Source organism: Rhinolophus sinicus, linkage group LG01, assembly GCF_036562045.2.
Source record: "Rhinolophus sinicus isolate RSC01 linkage group LG01, ASM3656204v1, whole genome shotgun sequence".
NCBI lineage: Eukaryota > Metazoa > Chordata > Mammalia > Chiroptera > Rhinolophidae > Rhinolophus > Rhinolophus sinicus.
This window is the reverse complement of record NC_133751.1, coordinates 154,987,745-155,013,317: the sequence shown is the minus strand read 5'-3', so window position 1 is coordinate 155,013,317 and position 25,573 is coordinate 154,987,745. Positions and strand designations below refer to the sequence as shown.

The 25,573-nt window shown below is 36.2% G+C and overlaps 1 protein-coding gene across 3 annotated transcripts in view; it reads left to right on the top strand.

The window, feature by feature from the left end:
- The window catches only part of ABCB11 (ATP binding cassette subfamily B member 11), an 80,741-nt gene that overhangs the window by 33,837 nt on the left and 21,331 nt on the right, over positions 1-25,573 (top strand). For all 3 annotated transcript variants that reach the window (XM_019727371.2, XM_074337581.1, XM_074337573.1), the window contains 8 exons: positions 4,370-4,483; positions 7,480-7,590; positions 9,569-9,694; positions 11,126-11,329; positions 13,090-13,260; positions 13,744-13,945; positions 14,918-14,993; positions 19,227-19,329. In XM_019727371.2, the coding sequence (XP_019582930.2) occupies positions 4,370-4,483; positions 7,480-7,590; positions 9,569-9,694; positions 11,126-11,329; positions 13,090-13,260; positions 13,744-13,945; positions 14,918-14,993; positions 19,227-19,329 (1,107 nt within the window). The remainder of the gene's footprint in view (positions 1-4,369; positions 4,484-7,479; positions 7,591-9,568; positions 9,695-11,125; positions 11,330-13,089; positions 13,261-13,743; positions 13,946-14,917; positions 14,994-19,226; positions 19,330-25,573) is intronic.

The following is a 25,573-nucleotide window of genomic DNA, read 5'->3' as shown; positions in this document are numbered from 1 at the left end:
TCCCACAGCCAGGCCTTCCATGCTCATCTAATCTTTTATTCTCCTGTGTAGTTTGCTGAAAGTTTTCTTCAGAGCCCTTGAATGAAATTGAATGTTTGTCTTTATTAACATTTGTTCCCATCCTTACACAGTAAGCTCCATGGGGTCAGGGAGGTAAAACATGAAACATATGTTTCATTTCGCCGATTAATTATTTAATTACATATATTAATTTTAAAAGCATGGAGATGGGAAGTAGTTTTATATATGATTCTTAAATAAAATATTTTGGTTCCAGATTCTAGGTAGGACAAACACCAATTAAATAATTAAAAAAACCCAAAATCTTGTGTACCAGAAATTTGCTAGCTGAAAGCCTGCAATTTGAGATTTACTGCTTTAATATAAATATATTTCTAGGGAAAGTGGAATGGGAATCTTATTTGCAAATAGAAATGATTGTTAGAAGTCAACATATAATCATTCTAGCCACTGACTTTATTTCATGAAAAGCATAATACACTAAGAGTGAGTTTTTAAAATTCAGTTTTTTTTGGTAAGATCAACAATTGGCATCACTTGAACTTTGTTTAAAAGATTAAATATGATAATACATGTTAAAGTGTTTTATAAACCTTAAAGGGATGGTGTAGATGGAAAGTGTTACTATTATCATAATTTACCCACTTTCTTAATTTTAATATAGTTTTGCACACTTAAAAAGCCTGTGTAAGTATTGCAGGTCTGAAATCTGACTATAAAATCTGACTCTATAGTCCTTTGTCTTTATTGATCTAATGTCTCTTAAGAACTTTCAACATTTACCAAACTGGAGATGCCTGTAGTTGACTTGAGCTGTTTATATCTGCTCATCTGCAGAAGGACATGCATTAAGAAAAGATATTCTTCCTTTCATTCCATGCCTGCAAGGAGAGGACAGAGGTGCACACAAATAATAGTTTACAGGGAAAAATGAATTGGTAAATTGAAAATTAAATAATACACAGTTTCAACCAGAAACACTGAATTAAAAAAAACTTCTTGGTAACTCTCTCGAGCAAGAATCCAATTTTATGATTCTGTTAAAAGATAAACTGAAGCATATCAAAATTTTTAGTTTATTTGAGAAAAAAATCATACCAATCAGGCAGTGCCAAAATAAGTTGTTAGAAGGGCCTCACTGATTGGAGCCAGGGGATAGATTTTATAGCGGTGGAACAAAGCAAGGTAATTCTTTGATAGGCTGTACCTTAAGCTGTTGCCTTATTTGGGAAAGCCTAATTAGCTGCTTATGATTGGTTGTCCTTAGGTTTTGATTTCTTAACCCAGAGTCTTTCAGGGTTTGTTTTGCTTATATAGGCAACTAAGGCATTTAAAGCCATCTCAGTCTAATGGCCTCCTTGTTTAACTAATTTAACAGTTCTCACCTTTAAGTTTCCTGCCATTTGGAATGTGGGCTACTCTAGACCTTCTGTAAATAATTCATTCTTTCAACTGATATTTCTTGAATACTTACTATATGCAGACACAACATACTACATGTCTCTAATATTTTAGTCATCAATAACTCCTAACTTCTTCCTTCAAGCCCCCTCTTGACATTTTTCCTTTGGGAAGGCGAGAGACAACCTTTAAGAGTATAATCATTGATTGTTTCTCTCTCTCTCTCTCTCTCTCTCTCTCTCTCTCTCTCTCTCTCTCTCTTTCTCTCTCTCTCTCACGTACATGCCCTTTTTGGCCATACTTCTGAGCAGCAAAACTATAAAGGCTGAGTATGTGTGAGCTGAGTTGAGTGTTTTAATCCACTACACTAACAATTAGATTAATCTAACACATTTTGTGACACACAAAATCGCATGATAATTGCCATAAATGGTAGCTAGTTCACATAAATGACTGTAATTAGTATCACTTGAACATAGACAAAAAAAACCATACTCTGTGATGTATTAGAAAAAAAGATGAAAGAGAAATGAATGGTGCAGAAGGCTGCTTTTTCACTCCCCTCTTAAGTTTCAGGACTCAATAATAAAAAATAATAGCAATACTAGAGAGTAATGCTATTCATTGTGTATAAAGTGGGAAGCATTGAGTGAAGTATTTAAAATTACCATATGTAATACTCACAACTTCATTTTGTAATTGATGTAATTATACTACCACTTAAAAATGAAATGAAGCCATAAGGTTGAGAAATGTGTTCCAAGTGGCATAGAGTGGGATTTGAACTCAGGTCTCTATGACTCTGGAGGCTGACCCATTAACCACTGTTTTCCTGCCCTGCATTTGTCTTCCAAGGAGCCACAGATCCCCCTGTCTCCAGCACAGCACACACACAGGTAGATTGTTCCCCAGTGGTTCTCTCGCCTTTCTTTTCTCATACTAGTGTCCACTGGGCTAAAGAGTGATATTTGGGGTGAGAAGGGATGATCTGTTGGAATGTGTGCTAGCTATTGTGAGGTAGTAGGTACGTGCCTCTGTCCTGTCTCACTCACTCTTTCCCTAAGGACCCTGAGAGAGACATTTGTTTAAGTAATGCTTGCAAAGCCTGGCTGAGCAAGGATTTGACCCCAAACCTCAGTTAGGACTCCAGTGAGTCAATCTAGAATCTAGACCAGAGGTTAGCAAACTATGACCTGCAAGCTAAAGCCAGCCTGCTGCCTGTTTTATAAATAAAGTTTTATTGGAAAGCAGCCACAATCATTTGATATTATCTATGGCTGCTTTTGTACTACATAGCAAGAGTTCAGTAATTGCTTCAGAGCCCATATGGCCTGAAAAGCCTAAAATATTTACTATCTGGCCCTTTACGGAAAATGTTTGCCAGCTTCTAATCTAGGACATGTGGAAGGATTCCTTTGCTCAGGTAGGAAGACCTTGGATAAAGGTGGTCTTAACCTAAATTACACAATTACTGTTTTGTCTGTTCACCTTATCACTTCCTAAGTGTAGAATTTCATTTCTTTCATCATCAACATTACTATTATTTATGTGTCTGAACTGGATTAATCACCTTTACATGCACTATCTCACTTAATCCTCATAACAATCCCATGAGCTATATACTATCATTATCCCTGTGTTACAGATAAAGAAATTGGGGCTTGAAAGATTAAGTAATCTGCTCGTGGAGGAACTACCTGACATAATTAAGGAAAAGGAACAAGAAGGACAGATGAAGAATATTCGTCCTCAGGCAGAGTGGGGAATTCAGGGAGAAGCCAAGAGAGGGCTGGCCTTAAGTTACAGCCTATCAAAGGATTACCTTGCTTTGTTCCACCTCATAAAATCTATCCCCTGGCTCCAATCAGTGAAGCCCTTCTAACAATTTGTTTTGGCACTGCCTGATTGGTATGATTTTTTCTCAAATGTGTGGAATGGAGGACTTACTGGAGAGGGAGGGACACAGTGGGAGGCTCTGAGAAATCCCGTGGTCCAGCCATAAGGAAGAAAGAAAGAGGGGAGGGACTCCGGAAAGAATCCAGATCATGGAAACCACCACAGACTAGGATCATTTGACTGCCTGAAAAAGACTACATATGTGCAGGAGTCAAGCGTTAGCTCAGCGAATAACTGCAGTCTCCAGTAAATGGTGGCCACCTCCTCCATGTGAGCCACGTGACGAGCAATCCATCATTCTTTGGTTGAAAGGGTGGAGCAAAGGAATCTTGTGCTCCTAGAGGCCAATGTAAGGAATTGCCTCATTGCTTCTTTTTTATGAACAGCACTGATAAAAACAGAGTGCTATTTTGTAGGAACATCTGGTTATGATCAGGTAGCCTCCACCTAACTTAATGAGATGGCTGGGTTGGTGAGCCAAGGACGGGAAGAGCTCTGCACAGGAACCTGGCCAGTCTGCATGATGCAGCCACCAGCAAACGAGCCTGGAAGCTAGACAGAATGTTAGTCAATAACCTGGGTCCAGATACTGCTCTACCACTTAATATGTGTTATGATATAAGGTAAGTTAGGTAACCTCCATATACCTCTGTTTCCCCTCCTGTTGTAAGGATTAAATGGAGTAATACAGGTAAAGCACTTACAAACATACCTTATTATTATTGTTATTATTGCTAGTAGTAGTAGAGTACTAGTAGTAGTAGTAGCAGTAGTTATCCTAATAACTCATATACTAGTAGCAGTAATAGAGTAGTAGCAACAGTACCAGTCTCAAGGACAATCAAGCTAATCGTGGTGTCTTTATTGTTTCAGGGACCCTTTAACAAAACAAAAATTATCAGGTTGTTTATATACTGAATCAAATTATTATGTCACTATTTTAACCCTTTTTGTGTTGGTTGAAGTCTCTGAGTTCACATGGATAACCTAAAAGATAGTGCTATTTACAAATTAACAAAAACACATGAAAACTCTGTTTATCTCATTTCAGATTTTCCTCAGTGTCATAGTAGGAGCTTTAAATCTTGGCAATGCATCTTCTTGTTTGGAAGCCTTTGCAACTGGGCGGGCAGCAGCCTCCAGCATTTTTGAGACAATTGACCAGGTGAACGCTAAAAGTAATGGCCGTTTATAGGTTGGGGGTGGGGAGAAGAATGAACTCCTGAGGAATTTACCCTCAGTGTTAAAAATTCTGAGGCACTATCACAATGCCCTGACTTAATTCAGCAATACATAATAAGTGCTGTCATGAGCCAGACCCTATTCTGAACTGGGAGTGCAAGAGTGAAATAGAACCAATAAGGCTCCTGCTTTCACATCATACTGGGAAACAGGCAATAACTAAGTAAGCACATTCAAAGATAAGGTAATATTAGACAGTGATAAACAAACTAAAGAAAGTAAAATAGGTCAATGTGACAGTGATTGGGGTAGGGGAAGGTGTCTTTAAATTGAGTGACTGTGACATCATCTCTGAGGAAGTAGTATTTGAGGTGAGAACCTAAGGAGGAGAGTTAGCCATGCAATGGTCGGCTGAGGGGGAGGAGTGAATGGGAGATAAGAGCAGGGAGGGTATTCATGGAAGGAAGACCACCAAGTGGGAAAAGGGTGGTGAATGCAAGGAGCTAAAACAAGGTCAGTGTCACCTACCATTGTCAGCAATGGATAGAGAGAGGCTAGAGGGATGGAAAGGGGCCAGATCATGCAGCAATTTAAGGCCAAGTTCATAAGATTGGATTATCTCCTAAATGTGACAAAAAGTCTCTAAAAATCTTGAAAAACTGCCCTGGTTATCTGGCTAGGATTTTCCTGGTTAGTCTATTGGAGGACATTGGAGGTCAAGCTAAAACAGTCAATATCTAACAACAGGAGGGGGAAGAGGGCAATATGTTATTTTTCCTCTGTAAAAAAAAAATGCCCTGGGCGAAGCAGTCAGAAGCCCTGGAAATCCAGAGGTGCTTCGTGGGTCCCCTAAATCATAACTATTTATGAGGCATATAAACTGCCTGAGAAAATTTCTCATCACTTTTTCTGTTTTATATTTGGAGTTTCATATATCGCAATATAAAGAGATTGTTGAAAATCACACAGACATGTTGAGCTATCCAAATTCTGCCTCATTCTTAGGGTTGTTATATGCTCAAGTAAGACGATGAATCTAAAAGCCCACTGAAGTGATTACAAAAATTTAAGGTATTTAAAAATTAGTTTATTATCTTTACTAGAGATCCAAGAAGAAAGTAGATTACACTATACCCCCAAATAGAGATTTCATGATGAATTTCTCTCATGAATGTGGAAGAGGGAAAAAGCTGACCCTGGAGTGTGCTGGAGCAGGAGATGGTCCTCACTCTTGTCTGATTAATTGAAATGATTTAATTCTAGATTAGGCTCACTACTAACAACAACAGAGGTGAAATTCAGCATATCAAGTGAAAGTTGGTAGTATGAAGACACCACTTGAGGACATTCATCATCTCTATAATAGATATGCAGATGTAGAGGACTGTTGGACCCTGCCTAGGGTGACTATTTGTGTGGCCTTAGGCAAGATACTTAACCTCTCTGAGACTCCCCTACTTCCTCAAGTGAGCAAATGAGTATATCATCTGTCTTGTTAGATTGTAGTGACAATTACATAAATGAAGAAAGCATGTTAAAACACCTGTAGGTTGTCTGCCATGGTATCTCAATAATATAACAATATTATTATATTATATATAATATGTTAATTATAAATCAGCAGTATATATTATATTATTATATAATGTCATAATAATATATCAATAAATAATCTGAATAGACATTTTCTCCAAGAGGACCATACAGATGGCCAATAGGCATATGAAAAGATGCTTAATGTCACTAATCATCAGAGAAATGCAAATTAAAACCACAATGAGCTATCACCTCACACCTGTCAGAATGGCTATCATTAATAAATCAACAAACAAGTGTTGGCGAGGAGACAAGGGGACCCTCTGTACTGTTGGTGGGATTACAAATTGGTGTAGCCACTATGGAAAACAGTATGGAGGTTCCTCAAAAAATTAAAAATAGAGTTATCTTATGACACAGCAGTCCTACTTCTGGGTATTTATCCAAATAAATCCAAAACACTAATTCAAAAAAATATATGCCCCCCTATGTACACTGCAGAACTATTTATAGTAGCCAAGATATGGAAGTAACCTAAGTGCCCATCAATAGATAATTGGATAAGGAATAGGTGGTACATATATACAATGGAGTATTACTCAGCCATAACAAAAGAATGAAATCTTGCCATTTATGACAACATGGATGGACCTAGAGGGTGTTATGCTAAGTGAAATAAGTCAGATGAGAAAGACAAATACCATGTGATCTCACTTATATGTGGAATCTAAAGAACAACAACAAAACAAGAACAAATATAACAGAAACAGACTCATAGATACAGAGAACAAACTGATGGTGGCCAGAGGGGAAGGAGGTTGGGAAGTTGGGTGAAAAAGGTGAAGGGATTAAGAAATACAAATTAGTAGTTACAAAATAGTCATTGGGATGTAAAGTATAGCATAGGGAATATAATCAATAATGTTGCAACAACAATATACAGTGCCAGGGGGATACTAGACTAATTGGGGGATCACTGCATAAATTGTATAAATGTCTAACCACTATACTGTACACTGAAACTAATATAAAATACTGAATGTCCACTGTGACTGAAAAGAAAGAAAGAATTTTTAAAAATTAAATTAATGTGGTATTACATATCTATTACATCTTAATTGACATCATATTTTATATAAATTAAAATTAATTATATATTAGTTATTAATGTATGTTTGCTTATATATTAATATATTACATATGTAACATAACAGTAATATTACTAATATATAGTAATATAGTATCTCATATTAATATCTGAATAAAAGGTAGTATTATTACTATTATTAATAAATATTTAATGTGGAAGCAACTTCTCTTTAGTATATCTCTGCAATGTTTTACCTGGTTGTTATTATATTTTATGTGTTAATGTGAACTGAGGTGGATAGTAAATGCACCTAACACGTCTTGTTGCTGTATCCCTCATGTATTCCACTCCAGAAACCCGTCATTGACTGCATGTCAGAAGACGGTTACAAGCTGGATAGAATTAAGGGTGAAATTGAATTCCATAATGTAACCTTCCACTACCCTTCCAGACCAGAGGTGAAGGTATGTGCCCGTCTTTTCCCCCAGGAACAACAGCATTTTCTTCTTTGGTGATTCATTTCCAGAGCCATACATTACTTGTTTTACTGAAGCATGACTCAGTTTCCAGGAATACGCAACAGAAGCACGTTTCTCTGGAAGTGTCCTTGGGTGTCCTGTCATTTCTTAGGCAACAGACAACATTCTTTTGTGATAACAATAATATGCAAATCCCTCTGGTAGGAACTCAGGCCAGCAGCACATCCTGGTTAGGTCAACTGTATGATATTCTATAGAAACGAGGGGCAGGTCCTGTCATTGTAATCGTTAAGTTAGATAAATTGCAAGGCAACCAGAACAATTAAGAAGTACCACCTCCTTAGAGGCGGGACACTCAAAGAGGCTAGGGTACCAAGTGGTAAAGGAAAGACGCTGTCTTTGCAGTTTTTTACTTCCTATCTGTAAGTTCACCTGGGCCACTAGATCAGTCCTTGGAGGAAAGTAATCTTGTGATATGCTCATAGGTCTTGTACTAAGTGATTGTCCAGGGCATTTGGTGAAGAAAATTTAGTTTTCCTTTACCTCTTGAGTATCTTTAAAGGCAATTTACTCTACAGGAAAATTAGAATCTACTCACCTTGAATGAACTGGCTTTGAAAGAGACTTAATCCTCATTTTTAACAGAGTATCTCTAGCCGCCCATTTTTAATAATATTTCTGTTTTCCCACAGAACTAAATCCTATGCAACTAAATTCTGATACCACATGTACATAAATATATATACACACACACGAGTACATACATACATTCATTGTATGTTTATATAAAACATAAGTGCATATATATTCTGATTGTATTTATGAAGTATATTTTTAATTAATGTTATGTATTACATATGTATGTACACACTAAATGTCATACCTAGTAAAAGTACTTTGTGAAATATAAATCATAAGGTAGTGCTCACTCTGTAAAAATTTTTGAATGGGTGACTAAAAGCTTCCTTTATATCTGTTCAGAACCAGCTCATAATAACTGTTTAACAAGTACTGGTTGAATTGAAGGATATTTATTTCATTTTTGTTTTATCTTCTATTACCAATACCAATAGTTTATTTTAATAAAATTGTCTTACTTAGACATGTAAATATTCTTCATTCATACCACTCATATGTAATTAGCCTTACTGGGTGCTACATTGTGCTGGGATAATGATTTAAAAGAAAGCACATTGGATACCTGCCTGCCTTGGGGGAAGATTATAGTCTAATACAGTCCAGTAAGTGAAAATGTATGCAAGCCTGACTTTCTAGTGTGAAATGAAAGACACGTGAGATTTTGTCACACAGAGGACCCAAAATCACTTTTACATAATAAGTACAAAAATCACCACTGAATTGGTGAAAATACCCAACAGATGGTTTTGAATTAGCTTTCTGTTCTTCCCTTTCTAGGCTTCCTAGCATTCAGTCTCTACCTTGAACAGAGCTTTGTACCTAGCAAACACACCATCTATATTTGTTAGGTAAAGGTATTCAAATAACATGTCCGCACACAATACAACGACAGCTTAGACTTTGCAAATTGGCTTATTATTAATCCGTGATCAGTAAATTAGAATTATATTTCTAACTTTATGGTTTTCTTCTCTTAACTAATTGGGACAGTCTTCTTGAGGTATGCCAGTATGTCAGAAATGTTTTAAATTAGATTCTGGAACATATTTTTAAAAGTTGGCCTGGCTGATTTAGTTCAACTTCAAGTGTTACCACACATCATTTTATTTTTTGGCCACAGCTACAAGTTAAATAATAAGTAATATGCTAAATGCTAAAACCTCATCCTAGGTATTGTTTATGAATTGGGTTCTTATTGATGGATGTCATGGATGTTGATTGCTTATGGAGCATAAGTAAACACAGCACTGTATCTTCACAAAGCATCCTAACATGTGGCCTAATTGCTGACAATCTGAACATTGTTCTTCTCTTTTCTCTGCAGATTTTAAATAACCTCAACATGGTCATTAAATCAGGGGAAATGACAGCTATGGTCGGATCCAGTGGAGCTGGGAAAAGTACAGCCCTGCAGCTCATTCAGCGATTCTACGATCCCAGTGAAGGCATGGTGTGTGTCTTTCAGAGATTTCTCACTATAGGGGATGGGAGGGTGCAAATGGTGACACATTGGTCAAACACAAAGGCCTAGCATACACTGAGGCCATTGTGACACACTCATAGCTGACTTAATGATTTTGACTGAATTGACTGTACCAGTTGCCTACATGGTGACTGTATTTGCTGAATAACCAGTCCATTCGCTCAGTAATGGAACGGAATGTGCAGACACATTCAAAATGATATTGCTGACTCTTCAGTGAACTAAGGTTTTCATTTCTTTCTTTGTATTGATAGTAACAACATCATTATTGTTTTCCTGAGTTTCTCCAGACGCTAAGAATAGAAAAGTGTACACAACCAGAATGAACAGAGAACAGCTTTTGATTACTGCTTCAAGAAGTTAGGTTAAAAAAAATTTATACAATTTGACAATCTAGTTAGTCTTTTATTTCTTTTGTTTATTTTTCATAAATGTAGACAGAACCTAAAAAATAAATATACTAATTGCTATGTATTTAGCACATATTATAATTCAAGTACTTTATAAAAATGATTACTTGTTTCCACAATGATTGCCAAAGGTACACATGCCCATTTGACAAATGAGGCAAAAAGTGTCAGGGAGATTGAGACTTGCCTCAGATTTGAACCCAGGTCTCCTGGGTACCAAAGCTATGCCTTTGTCACTCAGAATCATTCTTGCCAACATCTCCTTGATGCCTTGATATAGAATCATTTGACTACATATTCAATGGCTTCAGTGCAATGAGTTCTCTGTAATGCATGCACTGTTACACTAACATGGCAAACATTCCAGAATTTTCCTTTGTCATAGACAGTTCATTTTCTGACTGGGTATTTTTTTCCTGTATACCAGCATAACTATACTCTGAACACATACAAATCATGGTTTCTTGCTGTAAGATTTTTACAGTTTTGTTAATAGTAATTTTTATTTTTTCATCCCACTAACAGTTTTAATAGCTTTTGAACAGCAAAATGCTATATGGTGGATCTGACCACAAAGTAAGATTTACTATCAAACATATACACACGATAGGGATCATTGCTTATTTTCATTATATTTTTTGAAGTCCATTTTAGGTCACAAGTCAAAATATAATAAAAATATTTAAAGTGCTGTGAATAACTGACTCTACTCTTTATTAAGGAATTAAAACTTTTCCATTCCTGGGCCAATCATATTAAACCAAGTGACCTTTGCATCATTGGTGTTTCTACAATGAATTGTCCTACAGGTATACTTGATTTCAATTATATATTGTCATCCTTATATGAACAACCATATTATAAGAGGAACTATTTCTGTTACAATGTTATAGGTCTCCATTTTTTCTTCCCATGTTAAGGACAACATAGTATTATGATTAAGAACCCTAAAAGATTCCAAGAGATGTGATGTGCTCATGTTCTCTAGGTGACTTTGGATGGCCATGACATTCGCTCTCTTAACATTCAGTGGCTTAGATCTCAGATTGGGATAGTGGAGCAAGAGCCCGTTCTGTTCTCCACCACCATTGCAGACAATATTCGCTATGGCAGAGAAGATGCAACAATGGAAGATATAGTCCAAGCTGCTAAGGAAGCCAACGCCTACAACTTCATCATGGACCTGCCACAGGTACCCCTAGCCACTCATTCCAGGGGGAAACCCAGAAGTGGTAGAAGGAAAAAAAGTTATATGATAATATGCATTTTTTTTCCTTTGAATCCTGTCATTAAATTCTTAATATGTTTTAGTTTAATACCTTGAAATGTACCATGAGTTTTTCCTTTTGTCTGAAAACATGTAGTTGTTAACATGTTAAAAGTCTACCAAACAGAGAAACTTGCTTTTAAAAGCTCCCTTTGACATAAAAACAATTTAATTATTCCATCTATTAAGCATTTGTCTAACCAGATAGTGAATTTGTCATGTGGCAGTAACTTGCATAATGTTCTTTTGATATCTACCATTGTCATTTTTCTTTAATTTTCTTGTGCTTAGGCAGCTAATATTGTGTCCTCAGTACTGTACCCAACATATTAAAAAATTCCTCATGTATCTTCATTTTAAACAATACCAAAAACCAATTCTGTATTATTATACTTATATGGATTTTTTAGCCAGTAACTCAGCTAAGTTAACAAAGAGTTATTATTACTAATTAACACATATATAGGGCTTACTACAAACCAGGCAATGTTCTAAACACTTTACACCTATTAAGTCCTTTAACCCTCACAATCATCCTTTCAGGCAGCTGCTATTATTCTCCCCGTCTACAGATGGAGAACTGAGGTTCTGTGAGGTCAAATAACGTGCTGAAGGCAGGAGAGACAAGGTTCACACCCAGGCTGTCTGGCTCCGCAGTCTGTGCTCCAGAACACTTCCTATTCAGCCTTCTAAATTACCTGTATGAGTAGGATTGCAGCCCTGAGTATGATATAACCTAGTGGTTAAAGAGTATAAAGCTTTAGCACCAGACTGCCTCCATACAAAGCCCAGCTTCTCCACTTGCAAGCTTTATGAACTGGGCAAGCCACTTTTCCCCTCATACCCCAGAATTTCCTTATCCATCAATTGAGAAGAGCAATACCTACCTCATGGGGCATCTGTGAGTACTAAATGAGATGGTATGTGTAAAGAGCTCAACTCCATGCTTTACACATGGCAGATGTTGGCCAATAATAAGCAAGATAAGAGTCTGATATCATGCTTTCTTGTGAGATTCCAATGTAATGCAAGATGCTCAGTAACTATTTGCTGTTGATCGTAATGATTTTAAAGCTGGTTTGGTCTTTCATTCACAATATAAAGACAGCTTTAGCATTGTGTTTTTCTGTGTTGTATAGATAGAGAAAAGAGACAAGGATTTAATATGTGCTTTAATCCTCTAAAATGGATTTTTGGGAACTGATCAGTTTTTACTTTGGTGGAAACATTTTATTTGAAGTTGAGCTAAAGAGAAAGAAACATTTGCACAGCCCAGTGAAACTGGGAATGAAAGAATAAATCAATTTATGTATCTCGCATACAAATATTGATGAGACAATAACCTATTTCAGGAAAGGGTATTTTTTTTTCAGCAAAAGTTGGACCAATGAAAATTCATGCTTGAGGAGGAAGGTAGAAAGGACCTCCTGAGGGATCTCCTTCAGGACTCATCAAATTCTTCCTCTTCCCTACTGATGTCACTTTCTTCCTACCAATTTTTTCTTTAATTAAAGTTTATTGGGGTGACAATGGTTAGTAAAGTTACATAGGTTTCAGGTGTACACTTCTGTATTACATCATCTATAAATCACATTGTGTGTTCACCACCCAGAGTCAATTCTCTTTCCATCACCACATATTTGATCCCCTTTACCCTCATCTATCACCCCCCCTCCTCTTCCTAGCAATTTGACACTCTTGTTGGAGAAGGAGGAGGCCAGATGAGTGGCGGCCAGAAACAAAGAGTGGCCATTGCTAGAGCCCTTGTCCGAAACCCCAAGATCTTGCTTTTGGACATGGCCACCTCAGCGCTGGACAATGAGAGTGAAGCCATGGTACAAGAGGCACTGAGCAAGGTTTGTGGACAGTCTAAGTTAATTTTATGTGGAAATGCCTGCACTGCTGTAGGAAGGCTGCTTGGAGAGAGAGAGAGAGAGAGACTGCATAGGTCAGTGTATCCAGTCTTAGAAAATATTGGCTGACTATGTTCCTCCAATTGAACAGAAAACAGTTACATATTTTACTGTTTGTTTTTTTTTTAACTTCCAAAAGTTACACGTGTGAAATTTTAAATCTTTTTAAGTATAACATAATATGTGATTTTTAAAATTTTCCTTTTGGTTTTTAGCTGTTAAGTAATACCAGCAACTGGACCAACATGTGATGGTGTTTATGGCTGTGAGAAAGTGTACTGGCCTTTTCTAATGTCTGCACAGCCTATTTAATGGTTTTCCCAGGGACTGAGGCTCTGACTTACTTGTAGATTCTGAGATGATCCAAAGATCGAGTTCAGCTCTGTCTTCCAGTCTCATTTAATGGTGCATTATACATTCTTACAGATTCAACACGGACATACAATCATTTCAGTTGCTCATCGCCTATCCACGGTCAGAGCTGCAGATGTCATTATTGGTTTTGAACATGGTACAGCAGTGGAAAGAGGCACTCATGAAGAACTGTTGGAAAGGAAAGGAGTGTACTTCACTCTAGTGACTTTGCAAAGTCAAGGAGATAAAGCCCTTAATGAAGAGGACATAAAGGGCAAGTGCCTTTTTCATTACGCTTATACATTACATTGAATAGTTAACGTATATAGGGTTTGTGTGTTTATATGCATTTTAGTATATACTGTCTTATTTGTTCTCCTAAAAGCCCTTTGAGGCATTGTATAGATAGATGATAAAGGAAAGAACAGAAGCTAAGGACGTTCAATTACTTGCTCAAGTCATAGAGCTAAAACCCACATCTTCTGTGGAAGAACTTTCAACTCCATCCCCCTCTTTTCCCTCACACTTTAGAGAAAGGACTTCTGTGTGCAGGACACTATAGGAGAGGACCGCTGTGTGCAGGACACTATATGCTTATTGCTTGAATGAATTAATCAATGACTAAAATGTTTTATGTTTATTTTCACATATATATATATATTTTTTTTTTTTTTTTTTTTTTTTTTTTTTGCCTGGGGGAGTGTAGATATTTGAGACACCTTCTCTTTTTCTATCTGAATTTTCAGCTTTGGTGGTTTATTCTAATCTGTATTAATTAACCACTCCAAATTTTCACTACCACATCACTTCTTGATTTTTGCCCTCCACTGGGTATAACCGTATAGTCTATAACTGACTAGGTGTAACTTCATAATGGTATACATTTAACACATGTGACTTATTTTGAAAGGATTATTTTTTTAAATTGGTGACTCTATCATTTTTTTCTCCACTTCTCATGGGCTTCCCCTAAATTTTTTGTAATTCATGCGATAGGATATCTATTTGTGTGGTGATAACACATACTCTATCATACAGTTCAAAAAGTACAAACTTGCTGAGTGTTTTGAAATTTTTGTTAGAATGAACTGGACAAATGCTGTTTTATTTATCACAATAAAGTTAATAGAATGTTTTAACATCAGACATAGTAATGATATGCTAGGCAAACATAGTAAATACCTTTATTCTGACATGATTCTACTTATTGTATACACTAAGGAATCCCTCATGTTGTGTTGAATAGGAAAAGATGAAACAGAAGATGCCTTACTTGAGAGCAAACAGACCTTTAGTAGAGGGAGCTACCAGGCTAGTTTAAGGTAAGCTCAAGCCATGGGATACATTTTAAGGTTTTCAAATATTCTTAGAAGCCCTCTGGTCCTTAGACAATATCTCAGGTGCTACCAGAACAGCCCTAAGCATAACCCCAGGTCTGTGTAATATGAACGTGCAAATGAATCCTTGGTTGCTATATTGACATTTCTGTTTCCAATTCATGGGGCTTTTTTATTTAACTTTGGCTTCTCATCTTATTGGGGCAGGGTCATGATAGAGATGCTCTATAGTTAAAATGTTGTTTATTGAGTTTAGAAAGGGAATTTAAAAATCACTGTTTGGTCTTTTCCTCCAAAACTAACTGTAGTGTGAAGTACCATCTTTTATGGAGGTCAAATTCATTCCTTTAGCTCCACTCTTTAACCTACTGAATTGCAATTGAATTCAAATATTCTGCTTCCAGAGTAATCCATCTGAAGTCAAATCATGCCTTAACTAGATGAAATAAGAAATGCACTTTCTAATGTTTAAAGAGGATTTTCCCAAACAGCAGCTATTTATTTTTCTGTGAATGACTATATGGGTGTTCACTTTCAAAACATATTTTTGGAGTATGTTATTAGCAATACTGTAAATTTTATCACCTTGGTTTAAAAGTTTTAATAAAATAGCTCCTTTAAAGTTAAAAGTCTGTGTATTAAGAAGAATTCTGCCCAGGAATATTTGTCTACATTTATGAAAATGTTATTCAACAATTTTTTTTTTCTTAAGTTAGGAGACTATTAGTAGGCTATAGGCTCACAGCCTCTCTGCCATGACTCTACCATTTCTAGGGTATTTAATTCAGGGTAGAGCTCTGCGCAACGGCTCAGTTATAGGACTTGCTCATTCAAGATAGCTAATGGTTTATTTAAAAATGATTAAAGAGGCTTAAAGCAAAACATTCAGGTAACAACTCCAAGTTGTTCAAACACATATTTATTTATTTTTAATATTCAAAGAATAGTTCACTAAGTTTACGCTTAGAGTTTTTTATTTTTCCTTTTGAGAACAAGACTATTCAGAAAAATTTCATGAATTGTTAGTTTTATTAAATTTGGAAAATAAAACAATAGCTTCAAGTTACTTTATAAAATAAAAGCTATAAAAATTGCCAAAATTATTAGGCAATTTTTGGGAGAACAAAGTAAATTATAAAGGTCATTAGAATCGCAACCTGAAGCTACTAACTTCTTAAACACAGAAAATGAGTAGGCATCCATTTTGATCACTAGGTTAAAGGTTGAAAAGAGGAGGTGCATCTCATTGTCATGTCAACAAGAAAATGAATATTTTCTTAACTTTTCAGATAAATCAGATTCTACCTATTCTAAGTAGTTTACTTGAAGTTTACTATTAGGACCAGGTAACCATTTTTAATACAAACATTTCCTATTTGACTATTAGTTCTCACAAACAAATTCTACATTTTGGTGATTAGAATGAGAAATCCAGAAATATAATCTATACACAGAAAGACGCTATTAACTTCCGACAGAGAAATATTTATAAGGTTGAATAAGAAGGCTGGTTAAAAATATCTCATTGTGTATGATGACAGATTTTTTTTTTTTTCTGAAAGATGACTAAATGACATGTTAATTTGTATCTTATTTCCTTGCTTCAGTCTTTCTGAAGACTAAGTCCCTCTTTAGTAATATATTTTAGGTTCAAGATCATTTTAATGGATAACAGTAATTAATTTCCTAAATAATAATGTTGAGAGAGAGCTCAAGAGAGTATTTGTCCCTCAAATTAACTGTTTTTTATTTGCAGTGAGGTGTGGTAACAAAACTTCTGAGAAAGGGAGTGGCAGATGTTGTAGGTTTCTGAAAAGGGATGTGATAGAATTTTAACTCTGTTGTTTATGGTAGACCAGAGAAGGAGCTGGGTGGCAGATAGGGTGTCCAGTTGTCTCACTGGGACAGCCTGTGCTAGAAAGGTGGAATGCTTTGGTGAAGGAAGAGAGAGAGATAGAGACTTAAGAAATATTAGATTAAAATAGTAGAAATCTGAGGGGGACAAGGATATAGGTCTTCCCATGCTCAGAACTGAGAGGTAGTCAGTATTCTGACACCTTCTCCTCTCCACAAACTTCTATTATGGCTTCCGATGCTCTGAGTTTCATTTTAGCCCCATGACCTTAAGTCTTGGCCCTGTCTACACTCTGCTCTCTCCAAGTGACACATGGCTAGTCCTCACACCTTCTGGAGAAGACAGCTTGATCATAGTACCCAAAGAAATGACTCTATTGCTGTACAGCTTCAGGCCAGGTGGGAGGGAATTAGGGTGTCCCAGAGGCCAGTTTGGTTAGCAAGGAGTAAGTGTGAGAAGTGATTTCATGCTTGGTCATAATGAGGTTTGGCAAGACTTTGTGCAAAAGCAAGAAAGAGGAAGTACTTGCGATAAATGTGCGTTGTTGAACCTGGGTGACTAAGAGGCTAGTGGTACCATTAACAGAATGGGGAACAAATTACAGTAATTAAGTTGATGTATTACTGCCTTCTCAAGAAGGCTAGATGAGCAGACAAGTATATAGTAGGCAGTCACCACCCTGATATTTGTTTTAGTTTAATTTCAACAGGATCCAAATGATGAGAGACTTTTGAATGGTTCCATCTAGATTGAACTGAAATAGTTGATGCAGGTCTCCTCTCTTTAACATCTCTCTTTTTACACCATATTATTTCAGATTAAGTACTTGATAAGGTAAATTTTCTCAAGTCTTCAGCATTCTCTTTATCATGTCAGACTCTATTTGCAAATAAATGAAAACCTAACTCAACCTGGTTTAACCTTTAATGGGAGAGAAATCAATTTATATAACTAAATAGTCAGAGGAGGAGGATTTGGCTTCAGGCAAGTCTGGGACTTCAATGATTTGTCCAAGTTTCTTGTTCTTCCCTTGTCAGTTCTACTTTTTTTCTTTAGTATTGGCTTCATTTTTCAAGAAGCTTCTTTCCTGAAGAGTTTCAACATAATTGTCAGCAGCTCCCAGTGTTACATACTTTGAAGTTTAACCTAGAGTAGGAGTCTCCTTCCCAGAAAGCTCAGAAAAACAACACAAAACAACCTGAACCAATCACTTCCTATATTTGACTTATATTAAGTATATGTAGTGATTGCTCCTGGTTCTCTCCTCACTCCATACTTCCGTTTGCACTGTTCTCTCAATTAGAAATGCTTTTCCCTCTGGCCTAGAAAAACCTAAATCTTACCTTAGCCACCTCTTTCACGAAGCCTTTCATGATAACACACATCATACATTTCTTTTCCCCTTAAACTTCCATACTCTTTTTATTCAAATCTGCCTTATGACCTTTAGCACATTCTTCCTTAAATCAGAATTGGGTACAGACAGAACGTGCCAACAAAATGTATACACATTTTAAGAAAGGAAAAAACTGTATTAAAGGTGTAATACTCAATATATACCGATAACAAAGATGAATACAAGTCATATGTATACACTTTTTGGCACCTCTGGTATGTTGTTCTTCTATAGTATTCAAGCTCCTTGAGGGAGAAGTCTATAGTTGGCCAGTCTTTATATTCCCCGTAGCAACTGGCATTGGTTTGTGTATTGTAGGTGCCCAATAAACCTCTGTTGAAGAATGAATGAATGAATGAGTACATCAAGCTAAATTATATTTCAATAAGATATTTGTTGACTAAATGCATCCTTAGGGGCAATACATAGCATGAAGAAAATCTCACTAGGGGCCCTATTTCCTTCTACTAGCCCATCTGTATCCAGACAGCATGATGTTAAAGTAAACATCACATAGGGAGAGAGGGAGAGAGAGAGAGAGAGAGAGAGAGAGAGAGAGAGAAAGAGAGAGAGAGAGAGATCAAAACTACAACCTACAACCAGAAGGGAGGTAAAGACAATGAACGTTTGCCATTATAGCAATTACCAGAACCATGTGGGTTTGGAATGGATTTGAGTCTTACATCTTTTAACTAGTGGGACAACTTTTCCCCTCTTCTCTTTCTCCCTCCTGGGCTACACTCTGAACCAGAGTATAGCCTGGGAACCGGAGCAGCCAAGCCGATTAGTTCTGCCTTAAGATTAGCTCTGTAAAGTCTAACTAGGAAGCCCTCTTATCTGGTTACCACGTGACCTGGTGAACATTTCTGTTTATTTTACACATGTGTTATAAATTTGGATACCAGTTGTGTCCTGTTCCAACCTGCCCACAATCTACAGACTCTTTCATCTTTTTGTTTATTTACAGAGCTTCCATCCGGCAACGCTCCAAGTCTCAGCTTTCTTACCTGGTACATGAACCTCCATTAGCTGTTGTAGATCATAAATCTACTTACGAAGAAGACAGAAAGGTCAGGCACCAATCACTCATAGGGGAATGGAAGAAGTCTCTCCTGGGGAATATTGTATGCTCGTTACACCTAGAATATGAGTTTTCAGGGCCTATATTTAGTAATATTTCACTAAATTAGACTAAATGGAAGAACATATTAGGACTTGATGGAAACTCTAAATTTTATACAATACTTTTAAAGATTAATTACTAAGAATAGATAGTAACTCAAACTGGACTATTAGGCATTAATTAGTAGTTCTTAGACATATACCATTCTAATAAGCACAGGCAAATTATATGTCCTTAGCAGATTATTTGATTCTGTAGGTATCCTTTTAAAGTTTTTAAGAATATCTGAAAACATTTTTCCCCAAATTTTAAATCTCTTTCTTAAATTGTAATAACCTTGGCAAAAGTGTATGATCAACAAAAGGTATTTGATAAGGCTAGCCTTATATAAGTAATCACAAATTTTAAAAAATTGACATATAATTGACATTCAACAGCCTATTACTTTCTGAGGTACATAACAGTGATTTGATATATATATATACCTTACAAAATGATCTCTACAATAAGTCTAGTTACCATCTGTGGTAACTAATCAACACTATTAAGTTTAACATAATTTAAAGCGACACAACAATGAAAGAGGTAGGAGAGGAATCAACACATAGAGCAATACAAAATTTCTTCATCAGGATGCAAGTATCCAAAGCTGTTGTGGGCACAGTTTAACTTTCACATGTGACCATCCTCTTCCTCAAAGCTCAATTTCTTAATCGTTGCACTTTATTCTTCAGCCCTGATATACTTACTTTTGATCCCCTATTACTCTTTTTTTTAAAAAGTTTTATTAAATTTATTGGGGTGACGCTGGTTAGTAAAATTATATAGGTTTCAAGTATATTTTCTGTAATATATCATCTATATATTGCATTGTGTGTTCACCACTAAGAGTCAGTTCTCCTTCCATCACCATATATCTGACCCCATTTTCCCTCCCCCATTACTCTTCACCTGAATCTTTTCATGACAATTTTCTTATTGATCTGTATTTGGGGTCATATTGTCTCACACCCTTATAAATTATAAGCTTCTTAAAGTTAGTGACTATATATTATTTGTGTTTGTATCAACTTGGGCACCTAGCCCAGTGTTCTGCACCTAGTAGAATATCAGATTTTAAAATTAGTATGAAAAATTGAATTTATACAATAAAGTCTAAACTACAATATTTATCAAAGCAAATAAGTCGGAGAATATTTTAATTACAAGCACATTTATTATGCACAATGTAATTTCAAATTGTCTTAAAAAATTTCAACATGAGAATCCATTTTGGAAGTAATAACAAATATTGGTTCACAATGACAAATTTGGAATAAAGTACTACTTACGATCTTATGACCAAGGTAGAAGAATAATTAAGGCTCTCTTTTGATTTCAATGTATTAATAATGAATAAATAGAGGTCCTACCATCTAATACAGTCATTTAAGGTGAAAAGAACACTTTTTCTTAGGATCAGCAGGATGAATCACAGTGAGAGAAGACATTTAGCAAGCATGACTGCTTACTGCTTTTGCCAGTAAGGACTCAAGTCTTCTTTTAATTCTAGAAATAGGTATTTCATTTATGTTCATGATCCTGCCACTACTAAATACAAGAAACAATATGTAAGGAGTTTAATAGAGCTGCAAGGGAAAAAGAGCCAAACACTGCATTGACATTTCAAATATAGCAGCACCAATTATATTCAATTTTTGCATTTTTATAGGGTTTTTTTTCTAGTTTCTGGGTAAACATTTGATAATAAAATCAAGAGAGTTAGGAAGAAAGGGAAGAAAATCTGATTTTGTTGTTATTGTTGTAACCGGTAGATGGTCAGTTACAGATTTCCCAGAGATCTGGAGATCAGGTTCCCAGGGAGTTCTTGTGATGCAGGGGAATCTTAGAAGGGAGTCATTTAAATAAAAGGAAACCTAAATGAAATATAGAGATTAGTTTTAGAGAAATACAAATGCTCCATATGATATTCCAATCATTAGCTTTGTAAATTAGAATGGAACAGTTAAACTTAATTAAATGTTAAACAGTGTAATTTATAAAGATGCCAATTTATATTCTCTTTCTAGTTAAGGGAGAGAAAGGAAAACGGAGGAAGAAAATGATAGGGAAGCCAGCATGGCTTTGTTAAAGCTCCAAAAGGAAAAGATCTTATGTTTGTATTAACAGTGCTTGCTTGTATGATAATTATATTAGAGTCTTCTAGATTTAAAGAATGAAGTATTTTTTAAAAAGAAACAGTAGAATTATGGTTAATAAATTTTAACTTATGGAATTTCTAATATTAATTTTGAAGTATTTTAATAGTTAGTATTTAACTAAATTTTGCAAGCCCAAGCACTGGTGAAATTGTTCTTTTTTTCTAGAAGGTAGAAGCTCTAGACTTACCTTCTGTTCATTGGGAAATGTTCCATCTTATGTCGCAATGCAAAAGGTTTATTTACATAAAGGAGTTATCTCCATCTTGTGGTCTCTCAGAGTTTTGACTCTGAAAACTAGAAGAGATGGGTTCATAAGAAGTCTGTGCTTCCAAACTCTTAAGTGGCACATCTGACTCAAGGTCTCATAGTTGGCTGGTGACAGCCCATTTCTTCTCATTCTCTGGGCTGCACTTTTGGATCCTACAAATGGGATCTAATAATGCTGATAAAATTCAGTTTAGGATCAGGGAAAACTTGCAGGCTAGAGGTTTCAGTCTCTGATATCTAGGCATCTCTTTCAGGGAAACTAGAAAACAAAGTAGACTATCTATGTATAAAATCAAGTCAAGGTTGGTACTTTTGGCTGGTCAAAGAAAAAGGACTCATTCCTTTCACTTCTTCCAGATGTCACAACAAAGACCTGGAGGCTGATGTGGTAAGAATGCTTATATTCTGCTGGCTCTTGTCAAAGGTCCCAGGATCTCTCAGCTGTAGCAGTCCCAGGAGCAAGCAGTTTTCAGCCAGTGAAGTTTCCGCTAACTACACCAACTGTTGGGGAGGGAACATTTCTTCCCCCCTCTCTTGGTTGTTTAGGCTGGCCTACGAATTCAATTGACATGAGACAGATTAGCAGGGGAAAATCAAATTTAATTTCATACATATGGAGCCTCCATAAAAATATGAGGCCCAAAGACATTCCGGCAATTGAGGCTTATATGTTGTACAGAACTAAGGGGAAAGGGACAGGGGCCTGGGACTTCAAAAGGCAGGAAAGCAATTTACAGGAAGTTGGGAAAAGCAGATGTTTGCCATGCCATGGAGAGACAAAGGGACACAGGGAGAAGTTTGAATCAGCAGGCCTTGCTAAATTCCCCCAGTCTACCACACCTAGCTCATATTCTTTGTAGTTATGTCTAGTGATAACTCCCTGTACATAAATTCTTTTAGGCAGTTAAGGGGGAGATAAAAAGCCACTCCTGAGTCTTGTTGTTTTTATTAAAAATAATCAGCCTAAAACAATCCTCATACAAAAGAGACATATTTTGGGCTGGTAAAATCCTGCTTCACTAAAATGTCAAATATTAGAAACCAATCACTTCACCATAGCTGACTTATAAGATAAGGATTAGGCAATTGGAAAAAAAAAAAAAAAAGGACAGAGATAGCAGCCATAAAAATGACTATCAGTATTTATTCTTTTGAAGAATCTCTGCTCTTTTGTCATGGTTACCATTTCTTATCATCAAATCTTAAAGTCATCATCAAGGCAGGAGACCCCTGTGGATTGACATGCAGGGACTGGTGTAACAGAATTAGAAAGCAAGACACAAAATTTTAGTAGGAAGTTATATGTTCACCTAATCTACACAAGGAGATGGAAGGAAGGAAACTGGGAAAACCCAGTGTCTAGCACTGAACTATCTATATAGTAGGTAAGCAATTAGTACTTTTTACAGTAAATGTTTTACTGCATGTATGCACCATGGGCTTAAAAACTTAATTTATTCTTTTATCTAATAAACATTGATTGAATACCTGTTATGTGCCAGGTATTGTGTTAGAGATCCAAAGATGAATGAGAGACACTGTCCTTCTCTATTGACTGGAGCTGCTGGCAGGATATTTTTTTTACGTATGATAAACAAATAAGCACTGTGCAACTTTACATTGCTACAATAGTGGCAGGAACTCTACAGTGAAGAAATACATGTAAATTTTTATAATTTTATCTCTCTGAGTTACTGATTTGCTGTGAATTTATTCATCTTTATTCATCTTAATTCATCTTTAGCTTTTCTTCGATGAATACATTTGTATTTAACTTTGCAAAATCAGAGGGAAAAATGTTTTGTACATAATGACTTTAATTATATATTTTTTCTTTTATTCTTCCACTGTTCTTTTAGCTATATCAAATGAAAGTCAATCAAAAGTCTACTCAGGGATGCATTTCCTAGTTTTTGCATCATTCAGTCTTTATAGACACATCTTTTTTATAGTTAGGGAAGAGCTTCCTTTAAAGTCAAACTTTTAGTAAAAACACGCAAAAGAAAATTATTCAAATTAATTAAATTTTGCTTCTTGTTAGTTTACCTTAGAATGAGAGCTACTAGACAAAAGTTAAATTTACATTGCTTTTAAATGTCTTAGGTATTGTTATTTAGGGTTAGGGATACGTTCAGGTATCAGAAGGCCAAGGAATTTTCCATCATATTAAGTCCATGGGTGGATCTTCCTGTGGGGCAGTAGTTCCAGAAAATGTTGACGTTTAATGGTCCTCCTAGATGGTACAGCTGACACTTTCAAAATGTATAATCATGGAATCCTAGATATTTAGTGCTGGAAGGGATCTTGGAGAGCTAAACAGTATGGATGAGGATCTCACAAAATGGGCTTTGTCACCAGAATTGCTTGAGGAGTATTTTTTTAAACACAGATTCACACTTAAGCTCACTAAATTATAATTTCTAGATGATGGAACCCAGCTGAGTTGTTAATCATAGACCCACATAAATCTAGGATGCATCCAGATCTGGACACTAACCACTGTCTAGAAGTATAAAGATCTGATATTTTGCTCTGTTACAAGTTATCAAGTTTGCCTGACAGAATTTCAGGGATGCTGGCAGAATCCATGACAACCCTGATTCAGAGACAAAAGACTTTGTAGCTCACAGCCATAGTAATAGCATAGCATTGCATTTACACTGTTTCCCCAACCCAACCCCCATTTCCTATACATTGATGCAAAGAGGGCCAGATGATGCCAGTAAATGAAGAGGTATGTATTGCAGGAGAGGAATCCCAGGCATGAGGAGCCTGACTCTTTTACGATGGGCGGTAAGAACATCTGGCCTTTTCTTGGAATGGAGACACCATCTGTGTTCTCCAAGGCTGTTTTCTATATAAACATCCTTGACAAAATAGTCTGAACAAAGGTAGTTAATGCCTCTGTTCACAAGATGTGAAGAAACACGAGAGTCCCATAGAGAATTGTCTCCCCAAAGCAACTTAGCCCAATTCTCTCATTTTGAGAACCAGGTAACTAAGACCCAAAGAGCTAAAATGTTTGGTGATATATTCTATTGGTGGCTGGGTGGGGCTCATCCATGAGCCCCATCCTTTCTACACCTGTTCCACTTATGCTTTCCTAGGTTTCTTTCTTCTTCTCTGGCATTGATCCCTCGAGTTAGTAAACAGTCAGAGATAAAAGCATTGAATAGAAGGGTTTGCTGCATGAGTGAATAGTAATGGCCAGTGCAGGTGTTGAGGGCAGGCCAAAAGAAAACTTGAAATGGAGGCAATAACACAGTCATCTCCAGCTGAGCTGCCTTCCTCCATCCTATTTGGCTTCCCAATATAATGACACAGACATGACACCAGGCTTATATTTATATTGAATTGGTAATGTGGTCTTTGACTTCGTAAGCAAAGGAAAGTATTTGAAGTTCCTTGCTGTTGCATATACCTGACATTCAACTACCTAAAGGGTGAATTACTACATATTAATGAAAGAGAATGCTAAATAATAGTTTTGCAGTCAATTTGCTACAGATATTTTTAGTACATTTTAATAGAAAAAGTAAAAAAAATAATAATTCAGATTTGTATAAGCCACCTAAAATCCTTTTTCAAACAAAGTGGATAATAAATTTAACAAATTATTGAATAACTGGTCCTAAGACTATGCCCCAAGTAATATCTATAGAAAGGAAAAATGATGAGGTTCTAAATATGTTTGCCTTCATGAGGATAAAAATTTGCTATCTC